Raw genomic sequence first — 23,460 nt, forward strand, 5'->3', positions numbered from 1 at the left:
AACAGGAGGCTGGAAGAACACAGCAGGCCGGGCAGCATCTGGAGGAAAGGAGCAGGCAACGTTTCGGGGATGACCCTTCTTCAGGGCTGGGATGGCCTACATGTGACTCCAGTCCCACACGCAATGTGGTTATCTCTCAACTGCCCTCTAGGCAATTAGGGATGGGTGACAAATGCTGGTCTAACCAGTGACTCCACTTCCAGTGAATGAGCAAAAAAAAAAGATTTCGCGGGGATTTGAGGAGGATTTGTTTTGGTAGGAAGCAAGTGGGAATCGAAAAGGATGGTCGAGTCAAAACCCTTGATGAACTTTAAATAAATGTTTGAAATACCGTGACCCACAGCTAGAGACGGAGAGTTGGAATATGGTTAGTTGGGGGTTTTCTTGGGCTAGCGCAGACATGATGGCCCAAGTGGCCTTTTCCTGCACTTTACATTTTCAACATCTGTCAATAACTCAGCCAAGTTTGTAACGGGGTGGCGTGTGAACCAGATGAGTTTGGGGGTGGGGTGGGGGCTGTGTTGCTATGCTCAGCATCTCCTGCTTAAGTGCTCAGCAAAAAACTGCACCGATTAATTACCCAAATACCTCTTTCTTACCTCCACAGAGGGATTTCTATCAAGCTGTGAAGACCGGCTACACCATTGGGCACAGCTTATCCCTCGGTGCTCTGATGACTGCTATTATTATCCTTTGCATTTTCAGGTAGGGACATCACCACGGGGAGAAAGCAAGAGTTTGGCATGAGGTAATGACGCTCATCTGAGCAGACATGGTGGGCTGAATGGCCTCCTCTGGTGATCTGTGATTTGAGAGTCTGCAAGGGTTTAGCATAAGTAGAGAGATCTTGCTACATTCGTATTGGGTTTCGGTGAGAGCACATCAGAAGGGAAGGCAATGGCCTAATAGTGTTTTATTAATCTAGAAAACTCAGCTAATGTCCCAGGGGCCTGGGTTCAAATCCCACCGTGGCAGATGGTGGAATTTAAATTCAATAAAAATATCTGGAATTAAGAATCTATTGATGACTGTGAAACCATTGTCAGTTGTAGGCAAAAAAACCCATCTGGTTCTCTAATGTTCATCAGGGAAGAAAATTTGCCATCCTTGCCCAGTCTGGCCTCTCTGTGACTCCAGACCCACAAAAATGTGGTTGACTCTTAATTAGGGATGGGCAATAAATGCTGGCCTAGCTGACGACGCCCACATCCCATAAGTGAATGTTTAAAAACGTGCAGTTTTGTTCTTTCACATTTAACAAAAGAAATACTTACATTAGCGAGAAGGTTCAATGAATTAATCCCAGGGATGGGAGGCTCATCCTTTGAGATTCTGAGCAAATTGGCTCTATATTCTCAGGAGTATAGAAAAATGAGAGGCCACTTCACTGAATCATACGAAATCCTGGTGGGGCTTGACAGGGTAGCTGCTGAGAGACTGTTTCCATTGTCCGGGGAATCGAGAAAATGGATTAGGGAAGGGCCGATGGAGGGGCACTGTCTCAGGATAAGGGTCTGATCATTTAGGATTGAGATGATGAGTTCCTACACTCAGGGGTTGTAAACCTCTGAACTTTGCTACCCCAGAGGTTTGTGGAGGCTCCATCATTGAAGATGTTTAAGTCTGAGACAGATAGTTCCCGGAGAGACCAGGAATCTAAGGGGCATGGGTAGGAGGTAGCAAAGTGGAGTTGTAGCTGAAGATCCACCCGGATGGTATTGAATAGTGACCTGAATCGATGGACTGAATGGTCTACTTCTCCTCCTATTTCTTACGTGATACTTTCTACTTTACTTGACAAGACATTTGGATAAGTACATGAAGAGGAAAGGTTTAGAGGGATATGGGCCAGGAGCAGGCAGGTGGGACTAGTTTAGTTTGGGATTATGTTCTGCATGGACTGGTTGGACCGAAGGGTCTATTTCCATGCAGTGTGAATCTATGACTTGATAAAAACTTGACGGGCTGGGGAAGCACTTTGGGAATGCGTCAGGCTGGTGCAAGGTGCTATATAAGTGCAAGTCTTTCTTTTCTCATTACACCCAGGGATGAGGGGATGGATTGGGAGTCTTCGCTCTGAATTTAATCTTGAAGCCTGTCAATATTACTATTCCTTTGTGGCCGAAAAAATAAAATTTGATTTGTGGACAAGGACAGGACATAGAGAGTTAATGGTGGGACCCTGGGGAGATCTATTGAACAGAGAGACCTAGGGGTGCAAATACATAGTTCCTTGAAAGTGGAATCACAGGTAGATGGGGTAGTGAAGAAGGCATTTCGCACGCATGCCTTCATTGCTCTGACCTTTGAGTTTGGGAGTTGGGAAGTCATGTTGCGGTTGTACAGGACGTTAGTGGCGACACTTTTAGAATATTGTGTACAGTTCTGATCACTCTCCTGTAGAAAGGATATTATTAAATTGGAGAGGATTCAGAAAAGAATTTACAAAGATGTTACTGTGACTAGAGGCTTTTAGTTATGAGAGGCTGGATAGAAAAAATCATGAATCCCTACAGTGTGGAAACAGGCCCTTCAGCCCAACAAATCCACACTGACTCTTGGAGCATCCCACTCAGACCCATCCCTGAACACTATGGACAATTTCCCATGGCAAATCCACCTAACCTGCACACCTTTGGACTGTGGGAGGAAACTCACACAGATACAGGGAGAATGTGCAAACTCCACACAGACAGTTGCCTGAGGTTGGAATTGAATCTGGGTCCCTGGCACTGTGAGACAGCAGTGCTAACCACTGAGCCACCATGCTACCCTCAACATAGGCTGGGACATTTTTCCCTGGGGTGTAGGAGGCTGAGGGATGACTTTATAAAATCATGAGGGCCATAGATAAGGAGAATAGCAAAGGTCTTTTCCCTAGGCGTGGGGAGTTCAAAACTAGGGGGCATAGGTTTAAGGTGAGAGGAAAAAGATTTAAAGGGGACCTAAGGGATAACTTTTTCACACAGAGGGTGGATCGTGTGTGGAATGAACTGCCAGAAGAAGTGGTAGATGCAGGTACAGTTACAGCATTTAAAAGACATTTGGACAGGTACATGAATAGGAAAGTTTTCGAGGGATATGGGCCAATTGCAGGCAATTGGGACTAGTTTTGCTGGGGAAACCTGGTCAGCATGGACAGGTTGGACCGAAAGGTCTGTTTCTTTGCTGATGACTCTGTGACTCAATGAATCAGGGGTCACTCGGATGACAAATAGAAATCCTTAGCATACACTACAGTTGGCTAAGTATGAAGGTTGATCAAGTTGTTAACAATGAAGAAGATGGTTGTAGGTTACAGGAAGATATAGATGGCTTGGTCAGATGGGGAGACCAGTGGCAGATGGTATTTAACCCTGATAAGTGCAAGGTGATGCACTTTGGAAGAAGAAACAAGATGATGGAGTATTTAGTGAATGGCAAGACACTGGGTAGCTTAGAGGAGCAGAGGGAACTAGGGGTAATTATTCACAGATCCCTAGAGTCGGCAGAGCATGTGAATAGGATAATTAAGAAGGCACATGGGACACTTGCTTTCATCAGTCGTGGCGCTGAGTATAAGAGCAGGGGGATATTGTTGGAGTTGTACAGTGCCTTGGTCAAACCACAACTGGAGTACTTCCCATCTGGTCACCTCGCTACAGGAAGGATGTGACAGCACTGGAGGGGGAACAGAGGAGGTTCACCAGGATGTTGCCTGGGATGCAGAGACTGAGCTATAAGGAGAGACAAGACAGGCTTGGATTGTTTTCTTTAGAGCAGAGAAGACTGAGGGGGGACATGATTGAGGTGTATAGATTATGAGCGGTATGGACAGGATGAATAGAGAGGAGCTGTTCCCTTCGGTTGAGGGGTCAATCCTGAGGAGGCATACTTTGATGTTAAGGGGCAGGAGATTCAGAGGGGATTTGGGAATAACAACATTTTCACTCAGTGGGTGGTGGGAATCTGGAATACATTACCTGGGAAGGTAATAGAGGCCAGAAACCTTACAACCTTTAAAAAATATTTGGATGAACACTTGAAATATGACATTCAAGGATATGGGACAAGTGCAGGAAATTGGGATTAGCGCACCTTTAGCAATAGTTATATTAGTGCAGACTCAATGGGCTGAAGGGCCTTTTCTGCGTTGTATGAATCTATGACTGTGACTCTGTGACTAAGGGAGAGTGGGGAAAAGAGGGATAACATTACGTTTGGAGATGACCACTTTGGGGGAGGACACTGATAGCCTAGACTGCCACTTATGACCCTGTGAAATATCCAAATGGCTAATTGCTGTGTGGATCCAGTGATTAGCGGGGGGGTGTCTCTCTCCTGCCCACCGTGGAGATGAGAAGACAACAGCAGGAAACAGCTCAGTCCCTACATCAACCCTCCACCAGGGGAGATATTTTCCAAATCTGTTCAGGGATGATATGATACACCGCCTGGAGCAGCTGGGAACCCAGGCCTCCTGTCCCAGCGATAGGGACAATGCCAGTGGACCACGAGAGCACCAGACACTTTCAAACAGGGGGCAGCTCCATCATCCCTTGATTGGCAACTGCAACGGCCAATCACCGCTCTCAAAAAAGATATGCGAGGCTTTCACAAATCACGTAAAGAGACAAATTTTGAATTTGGGCAATTAGAAACCTATTCAGTTCGAGGTGAGGCACAGTGTATAATAGCCACTTGTTTGTGATATTGCTTGTTCTGACCTCTCCCTGAAAATCAGCATCATTACCACCCTTCCCCCTTTTCCCAACACAGAATTATATCCAATCCCATTGAGTTATTCATGACACTGAAAGAGACCATTCAGCCCATTAAGTTCATGTCCATGAGCAAGCTAGTCAATGCCACTGCTCCACTCTGTCCTAATTTTCTTCACATCTTTAAATCTCTGCTCAGCCTCCTTTACAACAAACTCATCTTCCACTGCTTAGCCTCATAGCTAAAATTCCTCATTGCTGGGAAGACCCACTCTCAAAGACCCTTGTATCTTTCTGAAACAGTAAGGACTGGAATATAGTCTGCTAGTTGGGGCCTTACCGGCATTTCATGAAGATTCAGCACAATATCCTCGCTTTTGGATTCAGTGCCCCTATCTATGAAGACCAGGATCCCATACAGTTTGATAACCATTCCCACAAATGGCCTCCCAACAGCAGAGAGGCAGGTCATATGGCCCTATTGAAATGTACTGGCCCCACTAAGATATTTTGCTATCTATATGCTATGAGTCAGCATAAAGTGTGGAATTTTGGAAATACGCTGCGGAATGCACAGATTTAAAGGATTGGAATTGAAACAGTGGGGCATGCATGGGTGGGAGAATGAGAGAATGGTAACGGCTGGGTCAGAAAGTGTTCTGGATCAGATAATACCGAAATTCATACATTGAGAGGTGATTGAGGACAGCAGGAAACAAACAACAGGATCCAACATTCTCCCCATCAGTGTGTTGACTGTAGTTACATTTATCCACTATCATTCCCTCAAATTATTTTGTGATTATCTTCTCAATTTTGGGCCATTTATACAATCGTCACTGTTCATTTTTCTTCTGCAGGAAGTTGCACTGTACACGGAATTACATCCACATGAATTTATTTATGTCCTTCATCCTGAGGGCCATCGCTGTCTTTATCAAAGACCTTGTCTTGTTTGAAACTGGCGAATCAGATCATTGCTTTACACCCTCGGTAAGTCAATAGTAGCCAAACTCTCTAAGTCATTGGCAAAGCTAACGTTTGTTCCTCGTCCCTAATTGGCCTTGACGAGGCGGTGGCGACTCACCACAGTTCGTGACCTTTAGGTTGACCCACAATGCCGTTGTGGGGAGTGACCCAGTGACACTGAAGGAACGGCAATATATTTGCAAATCAGAATAGTGAATAGCTTGGAGGTGAACTTGCAAGTGTTTCTATATATCTGCTGCCCCTTGTCCTTCTAGGTGGCAGAGGGTATGGGTATGGAACAAACGTAGAACATAGAACAGTACAGCAGAGTTCAGGCCCTTCGGCCCACGATGTTGTGCTGACCTATTATCCTACTAAGATCAAACTACCCTGCATACCCTACATTATACTATCATCCATGTGCCTACCCAAGAGTCGCTTAAAAGTCTCTAATGTATCTGAGTCCACTACCACTGCTGGCAGCGCATTCCACACGCCCACCACTCTCTGTGTGAAGAACCTACCTCTGACATCTCCCCTATACCTTCCTCCAATCACCTTAAAATTATGCCCCCTCATAATAGTCGTTTCCACCCTGGGAAAAAGTCTCTGGATATCCACTCTATCTATGCCTCTCATCGTCTTGTGCACCTCCGTCAAGTTACCTCTCATCCTTCTTCACTCCAATGAAAAAAGCCCTAGCTCCCTCAACCTTTCCTCATAAGACCTGCCCTCCAGTCCAGGCAGCATCCTGGTAAATCTCCTCTGCACCCTCTCTAAAGCTTCCACATCTTTCTTATAATGAGGCAACCAGAACTGAACACAATATTCCAAGTGTGGTCTAACCAGAGTTTTATGGAGCTTTAGCATAACCTCACGGCTCTTAAACTCAATCCCTCTGCCAATGAAAGCCAATACACCATACACCTTCTTAACAATCCTATCAACTTGGGTTGCAACTTTGAGGGATCTATGGACATGGACCCCAAGATCCCTCTGTTCCTCCAAACTGCCGAGAATCCTGCCATTAACCCTGTATTCTGCATTCAATTCGACCTTCCAAAATGAATCACTTGACACTTTTCTGGGTTGAATTCCATCTGCCACTTCTTTGCCCAGCTCTGCATCCTGTCAATGTCCCGTTGCAACTTACAACAACCCTCCACGCTGTCCACAACTCCACCGACCTTCGTGTCATCGGCAAAATAAGGAAAGGGCTATCTAAGGAGACTTGATGAATTCCTCCTGTGCACCTTGTAGACACTGCTTCTACTGAGCGTCTGTGGTTGGGGGAGTGAGTGCTTGCAGATACGGTGCCAGTCACGTAGGCTGTTTTGTCCTGTATAGTGTCAAGCTTCTTGAGTGTTGATGGAGCTACGTCCATCCAGGCAAGTGGGGAGTATTCCATCACAGTCCTGACTTGTGGCTTGTAGATGATGGACAGGCTTTGGGAAGTCAGGAGGTAAGTTACTCCCTGCAGAATTCCCTTCCTCTGACCTGCTGTTATGGGCCCTGTGTTTATGTGGTGACTCCAGTTGAGTTTCTGATCAATGGTAACCCCCAGGATGTTGTTTTTGGAAGTTTCAGTGATGGTAATGCTATTGAACGTCAATGGGAGATATCATTGCTTGGCATTTGTGTGTTACTAATGTTACCTGCCACTTACCATCCTAAACCTGGATGTTGTGCAGGCGTTGCTGTACAAAGACACTCACTGCTTCAGTATCTGAAGTCATGAATAGTGCTTACCATCAAAACCAATTTACCACATGTTTAAATGCAAAAGAAAAGTCTTATGGATAGGAAGTTTTGATTCAAACCTCTATCCATTTAAGAATACCTTGACATGACAGTATCTTACAGCAGGCTAAATACTCCTGCTAATTGATAAGTGCAATACCTCACCAATCCAACATGTCCGGGCAGCACGGTGGCTCAGTGGTTAGCACCAGGGACCCCAGTTCAATTCCACCCTCGAACAACTGTCTGTGTGGAGTTTGCACATTCTCCCTGTGTCTGTGTGGGTTTCCTCCCACAGTCCAAGGATGTGCAGGCTAGGTGGATTGGCCATGCTAAATTGCTGGTAGTGTTCAGAGATGTGTAGATTAGGGGATGGGTCTGGGTAGGATGCTCTGAGGGTCAGTGTGGACTTGTTGGGCCAAAGGGCCTGTTTCCACACTGTAGGGATTCTATGAATCTTTCTATGAAAAATCCAAGATCCTGTGCTCCTATACCAACTTTATAATTGTACCCTTTATTCTATATTGTCTCTCCATGTTCTTCCTTCCAAAATGAATCATTTCACATTTCTCTGCATTGAACGTCACCTGCCCCCTGCCCGCCCATTCCACCAACTTGTCTATGTCATTGTAAAATGCTGCATTCTCCTCATCTCCGTTCACAATACTCTTCAGACCCAGTAAGGACTCAACGGGCATGAATGGCCTTCTTCTGATGTGTAAAGACTCTGACACTAGGTCGTTCTTCCTTGTTATAGACCAGACTAAACCCCCTCAAAATATTTTAAGAAGCTGACCTAGACCCCAACTTTTTCTTATTTTTAGAGGCAAGTGTAAGGCGTTGTGCTCCAGATGCAATTTGATTGGTCAAACTACCAGCCTTGAAGCAAAGCACATTTTATTCATACATTATAGTTAAAATACAAACAAAAGAACAAAGAATTGGAATAACTTAACTCTACTGGGAAAATATGACGGAATAATAGATTAACTGCTAAAAAATAACTGTTGCAATATGGTAACATCCTATAAACACACCCTTGGCAAAGGCAAATTCAATAAAATCGATTTGTCTCACAGGCAATTCTCCAATCCAGGAGGAAAGAACATCAAGAGAAAACCCTGTGTGTGAGGGAGACAGAACTCAAGCTTTTCGCTGTAGCAGGGAGAGATGTTTAGCAGCTTCCAAACACCTTCAGCTACTGAAAGTTAAGCCAAAATCCTGGTTCTGTAGGAGCTTGACCCCACCCATTGATGCTGCTTCCATTGTTACAACGTTTTCAAAAAAACTCAAGGCCTCACAAGCTGTTTACTTCGCTGGCATTGAGCAGACTGCCTCAACCTCCTTTCATTTCAAGAAAAAAGAGGACAAAATACACTTCTTAAAGTCATACTGTTGTCCACATCCTTTTGTTTTCAAGCTACACATTTGAGAAGCATCTGCATGAGTCAAGGTCAGGTGGTACAGGATCAAACCAAGGTTGGAGAGTGTGGTAGATCTGACAAACCAAGAGAAGCCATAAGGTCTGATTTGGCATAGTGAGAACGCAGCTCAATGAGGACATACTCAGTGTTTAAAATCCTTGCAAAGTTCAAAAAACAAACTGTCGTGGGGTTCAGGAATTCCACAGGTTTGAGGCTTTGTGAAGAATATCCTACAGGTGAAGATGCTTGACTCTAACTCAGGGTCACACAGCGAGGATAAAGAAGGTCGAAGACAATGTATTTTAAGTAATTCTTGTGACATCTCAGCTCGAATATTGTGTACAGTTCTGGGCACCATATTATGGGAAGGACGTGAACACATTGCAGGAGCAATTAACAAGAATTGTTTCAGGGATGAGAAAGATGCAGTGTGGAGCTGGAGAAATATAGCAGGTCAGGCAGCATCAGAGGAGCAGGAAAGTCAAATGTTTCAGGTTTACACCCTTCATCAGACTCCTGATAAACCTGAAACCTGAAACACTGTATTGACGCTGACTCCAGCATCTGCAGTTCTTGCTATTTCCCAGGGATGAGAAAATTCAGTTATGATGATAGATTGGAGAGGTTGGGACTGTTTCCTTGGAGAGAAGAAGACCAAGAGGAGATTTGATAGAGCTTTACAAAATCATGAGTGGGTTGGACAGAATAGATAGGGAGGAGCTGCTCCCATCCGTAAAAGAAACAAGAGCGAGAGGGCGTAGATTTGTAGTAATGTGCAATGATGCACACGTGATTGTTAGGAAAACCTCATTCAGTGAGTAGTTGGGCCTGGAATGCACTGCCTGGACATGTGGTGGAGGCAGGTTCAACTGAAACATTCAAGAGGGATATTAAATGATTATTTGGATAGGAATGCCGAGCTGGGATATGAGGAAAAGGCAGGAGATTGGCTCTAGTGGAAACGGTGCAGGTGCCAAAGGCTGAATAGCCACCTTCTGTGCTGTAACAATTCCGAGGAATGGTAGTGAAACATTCAGAGAGGCAACAATAAGAGAGAGAGATAGACAATCACATAGGTTAGTGGCACACAGAAGGGATGAGGATCCAGATGCCCGGAGAATTTCCTAGCGCTCAGTCGGATAGAGCCCAACTCTGAAGGTGGTAGAGATAACAAGGTGTAGAGCTGGATGAACACAGCAGGCCAAGCAGCATCAGAGGAGCAGAAAGGCTGACGTTTTGGGCCTAGACCCTTCTCTCTCCCTATTTATTTCAGAACCCCCTTCCCCTCCCCCATTTCTGAAGAAGGGTCTAGGCCCGAAACGTCAGCCTTCCTGCTCCTCTAACGCTGCTTGGCCTGCTGTGTTCATCCAGCTCTACACCTTGTTATCTCAGATTCTCCAGCGTCTGCAGTTCCTACTACCTCTGAAGGTGGTAAGCAGCTTTGCGAATTGCTGAAAGTTCTGGGAGATTGAGACTGTAAGGTTTAAAGGAGGTCCACTGCACTTATGTTCCCACAAAGACAATGAATGGTTGGAACTTGTGAACCTTGCCCAGTCCCTTTCATCCCATGTAGGACATGGCTTATGGTCAATGCCAAGAGCTCAATGCTACAGAAAGCTCGAAGGAGGAAAGGAAAGACAGGAGACTGCCCACCTTTTGCAATTATGTCCACACACAAGTGTTCATTAAGAGCGAGCATGAGGTGCCCCACCAACACAATAGAGGCCTTTAGAGGCCAGTGGGCACCACAGTGGGCTTGGGGTGTGCGGGCAGGGGGCGTCATCACCCTGAGCTATGTTATTTTGATTTAGTAAGTTTCCCCTCGCATTTTAATAAGTTTCTATTAACCATTTGATTGTGTTTTTTGTTACAGTGCCATTGAAGGGGCTATTTAACCTGATTTTAGTTTTGTTTTCAAAGGGTAGAAAGGCAGGGTTGAAATTAGATGGAGAACCAAGAAAATAAAACGAGGGCATGATGAATCATTGGCAAATTTTTACGAATTGGGAGTAGCATACACACAAGCATTGATGGAGCTCAGCTTTGAAGTCCCATGGGTGTTTTCTGATGGCCATATGGGGGTACAGGAGACAGGAACTCTGGGGGGGGTCGAGGGGGGGAACTGAGGAAAGGGTCAGGAACTCAGGGAATGAGGAAAGGGAAGGTGAAATGATTTCATTGCAGTGATTGAAATATCTTGACAGTCTGTGCCTGGAATGTTTAATTTCTCTCATATGTCGGTAATTGGATCCAGTGTAAATTTGCTGTGAAGTGACATCTTGGCGAAAGGAGAAAATTCCAAATCTGAAACGTTATCCTTGTTTTTTTTTTCTGTTCGTAAAGACAAAGCTTGTATCTGTTAATTTTCTTAACCCTGTCGAGGCCCACGACAGATGGAGTTAGGGAGTTGTGGACTAGGTACCTTCAATCCCAGGCAATATTTCCTCTTAAAACCATAAGAAATAGGAACAGCAGTAGGCTGTTCGGCCCCTCGAGCCTGCTCTACCATTCAATAGGGTCATAGCTGATGTGGCAGAACTGAACACAGTGCATCAGAGGGCCTGATCCCAGAATGAAAATCTAGTGATCCCATGTTTTTTTTTCTATTATTCATTCACAGGATGAAGGTGTGGCTGGCTGGATCAATATTTATTGCCCAGAGGGCAGTTAAGAGTCAGCGACATCACTGTGGGTCTGTAGTCACATGTAGGCTAGACCAGGGGATGGCATTTTCCTTCCCTAAAGGACATTATGACCCAGATGGTTTTTTCCAACAATCAACAATGGCTTCATGGTCATTGTTAGACTCTTAATTCCAGATTTTTATTGAATGCAAACTCCACCATGGTGAGATTTGAACCTGGATTACCTGGGTCTCTGGATTAACAGTCCAGCAAAAATACCACCAGGCCATTGCCTCCTCAAATCATAATAGGTAGAATTAGCTTACTTCTGGAAAACCAGACTTCTGACTCAGCCCTAGACAAAATGCTAGAGAACTGCTTCAATAGTCTTCTGCACGCACGGACGCATACACACTCGCACACACTCACATACACACACACACACACTCTCTCTCACACACACACACCCCCTCTCTCTCGCACACACACACACACCCTCACACACTCACACACACGCTCTCTCTCTCACACACACACACACCCTCTCTCTCTCACATACATACACACACACACACACACTCCCTCTCTCTCTCTCTCTCACACACACACACAGTCTCTCGCTCACACACCCACTCTCTCTCTCACTCACACACACACACACACACACACTCTCTCTCTCTCACACACACACACACCCTCTCTCTCTCTCACACGCACACACACAAACATTGCTTGAGCCTACCAGACCTGCCCCAAAGGCAAGAGCATCTTGGTGTCTCTCTGCCATCCCTCAGCCACACTTCTGTACTGACTTCAGGGACAAAGCAGTTGGATGAGCTTGTAAAGTTAAGGTATGGCAGGACAGCTCAGAAAAGTGGAATTGCCATCCTTTGGGAAGTCATGAATGTCCTGGTCAAACACACATGCAGGAGGGGCCGTCGGCTGAGTACAGTGTTTCAGAACTCAAGCATGTGGCTAGGGTCACTGCAGTATGTTATTAAGGAAGAGATCTATGTGGGTAGCAAATTCAGGAGGTGGTCTCCCTGCACGTTAGAAACATACGGGGCAGAGAGTGAATGGATGGGTTTATAAGAATGGATTACTCTTCAAAGTTCCTCTCCTTCCCCCAGCTGCTTGTAATCAATCCAGCATTTTGATATTGTCTCTCCCCAACAGTGTGAAACTGATTCAGTCCCTCTTGAGTGTGTGAGGCTGGTTATTTCTCAAACTGTTCCATTTTGGTGGCCAAAACTGATGGTAGTAATCCATTGTCATAGAATCCCTACAGTGTGGAAGCAGGCCATTTAGTCCATACTGACCCTCCAAAGAGCATCCCACCAAGACCCTATCCTATTCCATCCCTGTAACCCTGTATTTCCCATGGCCAATCCACCTAACCTGCACATCTTTGTACTGTGGGAGGAAACCAGAGCAAACCCATGCAGACACAGGGAGAATGTGCAAACTCCCCACAGACAGTCGCCTGAGGGTGGGATCAAACCCGGGTCCCTGGCGCTGTGAGGTAGCGGTGCTAACCACTGAGCCACCATGCTGCCCCCAAGTGTCCAACCACTTGTTGGAAATTCGCACCATTCAATCAGCGTTCTTTAGAAACTTACAACAGGATTTCTTTTTGAGAGGTTCTTCTGTTGGAACAGCAAGGAGCGAATAAAGCAACTCCCCCACGACCAGCACCGTTATAGAAATTAATAAAATGTAACTAAGAAAGGGATGTAGAAACTAGAGAAGGCCATTCAGCCCCTCAAGTCTATTCCTCCATTCAATGAGTTCATGGTTGATCATGACCTTAACTCCATCTACCCACCTTGGTTCCACGTCCTTCAAAACCCTGATGTAACAGAGTTGAAGATAATTATTTTTCTCTCAGAAGATGGTGGATGGTGGGGGAAGGGCTCTGTGTCTATTTTTAAGATGTAGTTAGATAGATTCTTGTTAGGCAGGGGAATTAAAGGTTATTGGGGAATAGATGGAATTCAAAAGACAAACAGGTCACCCATAAGACTATTAGACATAGGAACAGAAGAAGGCCATTCAGCCCAAAATTGTTCCACCACTCGATTGGCTGGATATTGTATGCTCCCCAACTAGGAGTGTTTTCAGTGGGTGAGTAAAGAAACCAACAGCCTGACCACCAATGTAGAGAAATAGTTCAGGGTCAATTGTGGTCCTTAAAATTGTGCTTCAGCCCAATGTTTTATTGCCCACATCATAAAGTGAAGGGAGAGGTTGGGGTTGTTTTTCTTGGAACAGGGAAGGCTGAGGGGGCAGCATGATTAACCTAAACAAAATCATGAGGGGCAGAGATAGAATCGATAGGAGGAACCTGTTGCCCTTAGCAGAAAGTTCCAAAAATCACGGGTCATGGATTCAGGGTTAGAGGCAGAAGGATTAGAGGGGACATGAGGAATATCTTTTCTTATGCAGAGGGTGGTGTGTGTCTGAAATTCGCAGTCTGAGTTGGTGGTGGAGGCAGAGACTCTAAACTCTTGTACAAATTTACCTGGATCTGCACCTTAAGCTGCAGGGCTATGGGCTACCTGCAGGAAGATGGGATTAGAAAGGGCAACTAGATGTCTTTGAGTCGGCTTGGACAAGATGGGCATAATGGCCCCTTTCTGTGCTACATCATCTCTGCGGTTGTAAGGGTGAGCTCCTTCCTGTCTCCCTTCATTTCTTGCTATCTTTGGATTTTCTATTTTTAGAATCGACTTGTTTTAAGCCCTCCAGTTCCCACCTTATGACAATCTGTTTTCAGAACTAACTCCACATTGCCAAAGCCTGTAGGCTGAATGGCTCAAATCTTTTCTTTCTCCAGGCAGTCACTTTGACCTGTAAATATCATTGGAACCACAGTCTCATTATCTTTCTCCTGGCAGCATAAAGCTGAGAATTAAATAATGAGCAAACTAGATAACAGGGTTTGCTCCTTGGCAGAGGATATGAAAAGCAGTTAATAATTGGCCTCAACCACAGCTTTCTGGTCAATCTGTCAAAAGTACACAAGAGTGAGTCTCTTTATTCTAGCTGAAACCACATTGAGACCGTCAGAATTTCTGTGTGTGAGATGCCAGTTGAAGAAGTTGAAAAAGTAGGGCTTTGTTATTTTTCTTCACAATGTGGATTAGCTGACAGCACAACACAAAATTGTCTCCCCCCTCCAACTGCCCACTCTATTCTCTGTCCAACTTTCACCCTTACTGTTTTTTTTACATCACAATTCAAGGAGCCACTGTCAAGCACGTACCTAACTGGGGACAACAAGGTGCAGGGCTGGATGAACACAGCAGGCCAAGCAGCATCATAGGAGCAGGAAGGCTGACGTTTCGGGCCTAGACCCTTCATCTGATGATTGGGGAATTGAGATAATACTTTTGACAAAGACCATTCAGCCCAGTACTGCTTTGCTAGCAATCTGACAAAGTTATCCAATTAGTCTCACACGCCAGCTCTTGTCTTCCAACCCTGATATTTTTTTCCCCTTTTCTTGTATGTATCCAAATCCCTTTGAAGGTGACTGTTGAATCTTGTTGACAGCTCTCTCATGCAACACATTCCAGATCAGAATATTTCCTTGCACTTAAATAGAACACTCGTCTCCCCTCATTTATTTGCCAACAGTCCAATCTGTGTGCCAAAAAAACTGCTGATTCCTCTCTGCCAGTGGAAAGTGACTTTTTATTGACAGATCTTTTATGCTTTTAAATTCCTCTATTAAGCCACCCACAAACTTCTCTACCATTGTAAAGACCGTTTATTTTCCTGTAGTTTTGATTGTGGACTGAAATGGGAAGACTGATTTTAAAAAAAAACAAGGATTGTGGAAGGGATTGCTGCACTTCTTTGAAAGCAAGTTAATGAAACTCATTATAAGTTGTCTTTACACTGCTGTTTTGTTCAAGTAGTGGGGCAGACAGGACAGCTGACACCAGAAAGTGTGAAAGAGGTGAGGTTCGCCCAGCAAAAGGAGCTGATTGGTTTGTGGAGATGCGACCAGTTGTGGATGACAAAGGCCATCTTGGAGTCATAGAGCTGTAGAGCCCAGAAACAGACCCTTCAGTCCAACTCATCCAGGCCGACCAGATATCCTAAATAAATCTAGTCCCATTTGCCAGCATTTGGCCCATATCCCTCTAAACCCTTCCTATTCATATATCCATCCAGATGCCTTTTAAATGCGGTAATTGTACCAGCTTCCACCACTTCCTCTGGCAGCTCATTCCATACACGCACCACCCTCTGTCCTCTCTCACCTTAAACCTATGCCTTCTAGTTTTGGATTCCCCTACTCTGGGGAAAAGACCTTGACTGTTGACCATATTCGTGCCCCTGAAGATTTTAGAAACCTCAAAAGGTCACGCTTCAGCCTCTGACGCTCAGCCTGACAACAATTCTGTGATTGGCTCCAGGGTAGCTGAACAGCTTGTGGATGTGAACGACAGTACCAGAAGCTTTCAGACCTCTGGAACAGGAGATGGCGTCTCAATCCAATAAAATACCTAAAGCCCAAAGAAAAGCCCCTTTATTTCCCCTCACCAGATGTTGTAAGCTGTGGCGTTTTAGCAGTGACTAAGAAACTTTGCACTTAATGTACCAATCACTCTGTGCCTCCTTGAAAGAAATGAAAAAAAAATATGGAGAAGAGAGATTTGAAGAAGAGCAAATCTTTGCAAGCAAAAGGATCATCTCAGCCATTCCTGTGGACTGGGGCCATTGATCAGCTTTCGCACTTGCCCACCACCCCACCCCACCCCCACTTTAATATCAATATTGTTTTGTCTGTCTGTATGTATATGTAGAGGGGGAGTTTATAAGGAGTGTCAACATGTAGCATTATACATTAACAGTGCACAGTTCTTTACCTGTGGTCAAAATCTGTTTATTTCTGATAAATAGATAGTTCTTAAGAACAGGCACCTGCCCCTATTTCTGTTGACTTTGGAGTATCAGGGACATAATTTGGGGAATGTTGTGTACTCTGGTAAAATATTCAACTTTTATGACAAATCTAAGCATAGTGGAGCTTGATTTCAATTAAGTCACCTCTGATTCTTCTAAACTCCAAAAGACGCAGGCTTTTTCAGCCTTTCCTCAGAAGGCAATCCACCGTTTCCAGGTATTAGTTTGATTAACCCTCTCTGAACTGCTTCCAATACATTAACATTGTTCTGTAAGTACAATGACTAGTGCTGTACACAGTACTCCAGATGTAGTCTCACCAATACACTGTATGGCTGAAGCATAACCTCCCTGCTATTGACCCCAATGAGCCATGATACCATTGTATAGAATATAGGAGCAGGAATAGATCATATGATTCCCTAGAGTTTGTCCATGCTAATGAGGGACTTCAATCTCAAACAAACAGCGATAGTAACTAGAATGTAATAAAACATTTTGTTTCTAAATGTCTTTCTTCTTCTTATTCTGCTGCAGTTCAGTTGAAAGCACTCTCGCTCTTAGTTAAAGTCATTCTCCAGAGACTTGAGCAGATAAGTAAATGCAGCGTGGAGTGTCAGATGAGCAGTATTTTAGATGATGTTTTTATGCATACAAAACAGTAACATCTGTTTCACATAACAAGGTGTAGAGCTGGATGAACACAGCAGGCCAAGCAGCATCAGAGGAGCAGGGAAGCTGACGTTTCGGGTCTAGACCCTTCTTCAGAATATCCTTGTCATCTCAGATTCTCCAGCATCGGCAGTTCCTGCTATCATCTGTTTCACATATTTGAATAGGTCTTGTTGTGTAGAGTTTTTATTTTTCATTATGAATGTTTGGCTGAGTTTCAAAAGCTTAAAAGCCACTTATTTCAGCAAGGGATTGTGCTCACAGTTTGACAATTTTAATAGGGTATTAAAGGATTATCTGCCTTTGTTGTTTCAAAATGTATATTTGCTCTTACAAATGACCACTTGAAAGGAATTACAATGGTATAGTTTTTTTTTAATATGAATGCTTGTGTTTTACGATGTTAATTCTTTTAGATTGTTAAAGGTGTTAACTCATAGAATGCTATCTTTTACTGTGAGGGAGGTTGAATGCAATAGCAGGGAGGTTATGCTTCAGCCATACAGTGTATTGGTGAGACTACATCTGGAGTACTGTATACAGCACTAGTCATTGTACTTACAGAACAATGTTAATGTGTTGGAAGCAGTTCAGAGAGGGTTAATCAAACTAATACCTGGAAATGGTGGATTGCCTTCTGAGGAAAGGCTGAAAAAGCCTGCGTCTTTTGGAGTTTAGAAGAATCAGAGGTGACTTAATTGAAACAATATAAGATGCTGAGAGGACTTGACCATCTGGAATGGATGGTTCTGTTATGGGAGAACCTAGAACTAGGGGTCATCGTTTAAAAATAAGGGGTGACCCATTTTAGACAGAGATGGGAAATATTTTTCTCTTGGAGGGCAGTGGGTCTTTGCAATTCCTTTCCTCATTAGGACTCATAGAAGGCAAACAGCATGGAAACAGACCCTTCAGTCTTACTAGTCCACACCCACCATGTTCCCAAACTAAACCAGTACCTGCAATTGGCCCCTACCCCTCCAAACCTTTTTTTTCCCTTTATTCATTCACAGAATGAGGGCATCGCTGGCCGAACAGCATTTATTGTCCATCACTAATTGCCCAGAGCGTAGTTAAGAATCAACCACATTGCTCTGGATCTGGAGTCACATGTAGGCCAGACCAGGTAAGGATGGCAGTTTCCTTCCCTAAAAGGGATTAGTGAACCAGATGGGTTTTTCCCCAACAATTGGCAATGGATTCATGGTCATCATTAGATTCTTAATTCCAGATATTTATTGAATACAAATTCCACCATCTGCATGTGCTTATCCAAATACCTTTTAAACGTTGTAACTGTACGTCCATTTACCACTTTCTCTGGAATTTCATTCTGTACATAATCCACTCTTTGTGTTAAAAAAAAAGTTGCTCCTCGTGTCCTCTTTTAAATTTCTCCTCTCTCCTTAAAAATATATCCCCTAGTTTTGAACTTGCCCACCCTGGGGACAAGATCCTTGCTATTCACTTTATCTATGCCCCTCATGATTTTATAAACGCCTATAAGGCCACCTCTCAGCCTTCCATGCTCCGTGAAAACGTTCCCAGCCAATCGAGCCTATTTTTGTAACTCAAACCCTCCATTCCTGGCAAAATCCTGGATAAATGTTTCTAAATGTTTTTAAGGCAAAGGTAGATTCTTGATTACCAAGGGGATGAAAGATTATCGGCGATGTGCAGAAGTATAGAGTTGAGGTGAAAATCACAATCTTATTTGATGGGGGAGTAAGTTTGAAGGGCCGTGTGGCCTACTGTTATACATTGTTTGGTTGTTTGTACCTTTTAAAATGCATTTTGAAGAATTCCCATTGCTATTACATGGCTGCTAAAAGCTAAACACTATGGATACAGTGGCAGCACACTGGCTTAGTGTAGCACAGTGGCTCAGTAGTTAGCACTGCTGCCTTGCAGTGCCAGGGACCCAGGTTCAATTCCACCCTCGGCCAACCGTCTGTGTGGAGTTTGCACGTTCTCCCCGTGTCTGTGTGAGTTTCTGCCGGGAGCTCTGGTTTCTTCCTATGGTCCAAAGACGTGCAAGTTAGGTGGATTGCCCATAAGTTTTCAGGCTAGATGGATTAGCCACGAGAAATGCAGGGTTACAGCAGTACAGTAGTGGGATTGGTCTGCATGGCAGGGTTGGTGTGGACTTGTTGGGTCAAATGGCCTGTTTCCACACAGTGGTAATTCTCTATAAACAGAGTGATTGGCTTTGGCGAATGCAGATGGTGCATGGGATTTGAGGGGTAGGGGAGGATGGGAGGAGTAGAGGGCCTGACACTTATCACAATTGAACTGATGTCCCAGTAAATAGAAAGTGCAGTTCTGACCATTCACAGGACTCTGATGTTGCCTCGATCAGATCTGACTCTAAAGATGGCAGCCCTGGTGGGGGGGCACTGATCCACCTTTCAAGAAGGTGTGTCACCATGAGTCATGACCACTTCACACTGTACTTTCCCACCCTTGCCACAAGAATCCAGCCCTTTTTGTTCAAGTAGATAACTTGCTGAACCAAGAAGGAGGCCAGGTACAGATGACCTGGATCTGTGGTGACATCGACAAGGTTGAGTATAAGATGGGGAATATCGCACTGAGACCTTGGAGAAAGTCTCATCAATGGACTAAAGATCAGGCTATGGCAGAATATATTGAGGTAGGCATTGAAAGTAATAGAGTGGAGGTCATTGTAGGTGTACAAGTTCTCAAAGGACAGACAACAATATCGTTTCTTCATCTTTCCCAATCTTCTGAGGAACAGCGACATTCAGAATGGTGAGTGGCTTGAAGGGGAATGTGCAGGTGGTGGTGTTCCCATATAAGTGTTAGAGTTTGTGTTTGGATGGTGCCGTCTGAGGAGCCTTGGTAATTTACTAATTTGCTGTAGATAGTACAAACTCTTGGTACTGAGCATCGGTGGTGGAGGGAGTGGATGCTTGTGAATGTGGTGCTAATCAAGCAGCTGCTTTGTCCTGGATGGAGTCAAGCTTCTTGAGTGTTGTTGGGGCTGCACTCATCCAGGCAAGTGGGGAGTATTCCATCACACTCCTAACTTGTGTCTTGTAGATGGTGGACAGGCTTCGGGGAGTCAGGAGGTGAGTTACTAGGATTCCTAGCCTCTAACATACTGTTGTAGTCACATTATTTATATGGCTAGTCCAGTTCAGTTTCTGGTTAATGGTAACCCACAGGATGTTGTTAGCAGGGGTTTCAGTGATGGTAACAGCATTGCATGTCAAAGCGAAAATCTATTGTTGGAGATGGTCATTCCCTGACAATTGTGTGACGTGAATGTGACTTGCGACCACTCAGCCCAAGCCTAGATACTGGAGGGAATGTCGCTGATCAAGCAGTTGAAGATGACTGAGCCTGGGATTGGAGTGAAGTACTCAGTGATGGTAATGGTGTTGAACATGTAGGGGAAATGGTTAGATTCTGCCTTGTTGGAGACTGTCATTCCCTGGTATTTGAATAGAAGCCAAACGCTGTGGATGCTGGAAACACAGAACAGACACAAAGATTGCTGGAGAAACTCAGCAGGTCTGGCAGCATCAGTGGAGAGAGTTAACATTTCACGTTTGAAATGACTCGTTCTGAAGAAGTGTTGTATCAGCCTAGTAATGTTAACTCTGCTTCTCTCTCCATAGACCTGCCAAGTTTCTCCAGCATTCTCTGTCTTTGCCTGGCACTTGATCGGCATGGATGTTACATTGTTCCATTGTAATATGTTTCTCTGTTCACCCCAGAATGGTTGCAAAGCAGCAGTGGTGTTCTTTCATTACTGCATCATGGCAAATTTCTTCTGGCTCCTGGTGGAAGGTCTCTACTTGCACACGTTACTGATTATTTCGTTCTTCTCAGAGAGAAAGTACTTCTGGTGGTACATACTTATCGGCTGGGGTAAGGCTAGTACATGAGTCTGTTACACATTTCTGGCAGTCATTTATCATTTGGGTGTGTGTGTGTGTGTGTGTATGTGTGTGTGTGTGTTTGTGTGTGTGTATATGTTTTTGTGTGTGTGTTTATGTTTTTGTGTGTGCATATGTTTTTGTGTGTATGTATATGTGTGCGCATTTGTGTGTGTGTATGGTGTATGTTTGTGTGTGTGTGTGTGTGTCTGTGTGTATGTGTGTGTCTGTGTGTATGTGTGTGTGTATGTATGTTTGTGTGTGTGTGTATGTGTACGCGTGTGTGTGTATGTGTGTGTGTGTGTGTCTATGTGTGTGTGCATGTGTGTGTGTGTGAGTGTATGTATGTGTGTGTGTGTGTGAATGTATCTGTGTCTGTGTGTGTGTCAGAGTGTGTGTGTGTGTGTGTATATGTGTCAGAGTGTGTGTGTACGTGTGTGTATTTCATGAAAGCAACTCTTTCACCATTATACCATTGAAGGACGACATGCAACCCCAGACCCAAACCAACACAGTTAATAGTTAACTGTCATCTGCATGTCAGAGGAGTGCAAAACTAATAGGGTAATAATAAGAACGGATATCTATCCCAGTTAATACTGGGGAAGTGGAAAATTTATGGAAGCCTTGAAATGAGCCCAGGAGAACATTTTGAAGCCAGCACATAGAATGCCCTACAAGATAGAGGCCATTCAGCCCCTGAAGCCTAGTCTGCCATTTAATACCACCTGCCTGATCTCATCTCACCCTCAACTCCACTTTACTGCTCTCTCTCCAATAAATAGGATGTTGTCCTGATCCTAACGTTAGGGAACAAAGTGGTAGATGTGGAAGTGGTGGAACATTTTGATGATAGTGACCATAATTCAGGAGAATTTAAGGTAATCATGGACAAGAATAAAGATGGACTGGAAATAAATGTTCTTAACTGGGGAAAGGCTGATTTTAATAAGACAGAGGCCAGCCAAAGAGCACTGAGAGCAGCTACTTGCAGGATAATCTACGTCAGCACACTGGGAGATGTTCAGATGGGTGACAGTGGGAGTGCAGGGTCAACATGTTCCCATAAGGGTCAAAGGTGGGATCCAGAGAAGTCCAAAGAATTGTGGGACATCAAGGGATGTACAGGATCGGATACAGGAAGAGAAAGGAAGCGGATGACAGAAACCAAGGCTGAAAACCAGGGAGATCTCAGATGAGTACAGAAGGTACGGGGGGGGTTGCCTAAAAAACAAAATTGGAGAGCAAAGAGGTGACATGAAGAAACACTGGTGGGTAACATTCAGGAAAATGCAAAAGGTATTTCATAGGTATATCAGGAGCAAGAGTGGAACCAGAAAAGAAATAGAGGACCAATTAGGGACCAAAGTGGCAACCTATGTGTGGAGCCAAAGACATAGCTAAGGCTTTAAATAAGTGCTTTGCATCCGTATTTACTGTAAAGAGGACTGTATTTACTTTCGAGAGTACAGTATAGTTGTAGAATTAGGGAGAGGGATTGGTGATATACTGGACCGAATTAGCATTGAGAGAGGGTAGGTATCACAGTTTCAGCAGGCTTCAAAGTGGATAAACCCCAGGCCCAGATGAGATGTATCTACGGTTTCTGTGGGAGGCCAGGATGAAGATTGAAGTGGCCTTGACACCAATTTTCAAATCCCGTCTAGCCTCAGGAAGGGTACCAAAGGACTGCAGGATGGCCAAGGAGGGACCATTTACTCAAGATGGGTTCTGGGAATAAACTAGGAAACTACAGGCCAGTGAGCCTAATGCCTGCGGTATGGAAATTATTGGGGAAAAAGTACTGAGGGACAGAATCAATTCCCACTCAGAGAGGCAGGGATTAATCAAGGATAGTCAGCACAGCTGTGTTAGGGGGGAGATTACTTCGAACAAATTTGATTGACTTTCTTGAGAGGTTGGCCGTATGTGTCACTGAGGGTAGTGCAGTTAATGTCACCTACATGGTCTTCAGTCAGCCTTTTGACAAGATCACTGTAGTCTGCTTAAGGAGATAAGAGCCCATCGGATCTGGGGTAGTTTGACAAATTGGACCCAAAATTGGCTTAGTGGCAGTAGGCCTTGGGGAGGCGATGGCCTAGTGGTATTATTGCTGGACTCAGATAGCATCCTGGACCTGGGTTCAAATCCCACCATGGCAGATGGTGGAATTTGAATTCAATAACAATCTGGAATTAAGAACCTAATGATGACCATGAATCCATTGTTGAGTGTCAGAAAAACCCATCTGGTTCACTAATGCCCTTCAGGGGAAGGAAACTGCGCCTTACCTGGTCTGGCCTGCATGTGACTCCAGACCCACAGCAATGTGGTTGACCTTCAACTACCCTCTGGGTAATTAGGGATGCCTAGCTAGTAATTTCCTCATCCTGTTAGTGGGTGTCTCTGGTTGGGCCAACATTTATTTCCCTGTGATAACACGGTGTAGAGCTGGATGAACGCAGCAGGCCAAGCAGCATCAGAGGAGCAGGAAAGCTGACGTTTCGGG

General features: G+C 44.5%; 1 protein-coding gene across 1 annotated transcript; it reads left to right on the top strand.

The window, feature by feature from the left end:
• The first annotated feature begins 526 nt into the window (after positions 1–526).
• On the top strand, positions 527–20,960 carry LOC125487295 (vasoactive intestinal polypeptide receptor-like). Its single transcript, XM_048618259.1, has 3 exons — positions 527–705; positions 5,561–5,693; positions 20,790–20,960. The coding sequence occupies exons 1-3, from the start codon at positions 527–529 to the stop codon at positions 20,958–20,960; spliced, it is 483 nt and encodes a 160-aa protein (XP_048474216.1).
• The last annotated feature ends 2,500 nt before the right edge of the window (positions 20,961–23,460 follow it).

Source organism: Rhincodon typus, chromosome 2 (genome assembly GCF_021869965.1).
Source record: "Rhincodon typus isolate 14 chromosome 2, sRhiTyp1.1, whole genome shotgun sequence".
Taxonomy (NCBI): Eukaryota; Metazoa; Chordata; class Chondrichthyes; order Orectolobiformes; family Rhincodontidae; genus Rhincodon; species Rhincodon typus.

Coding starts and splice junctions, on each gene's coding strand:
- LOC125487295 (XM_048618259.1), top strand. CDS start 527: ATGCTCAGCATCTCCTGCTTAAGTGCTCAGCAAAAAACTGCACCGATT. Junction 706..5,560: donor ATTATCCTTTGCATTTTCAG/GTAGGGACATCA, acceptor TTTCTTCTGCAG/GAAGTTGCACTGTACACGGA. Junction 5,694..20,789: donor ATCATTGCTTTACACCCTCG/GTAAGTCAATAG, acceptor TGTTCACCCCAG/AATGGTTGCAAAGCAGCAGT.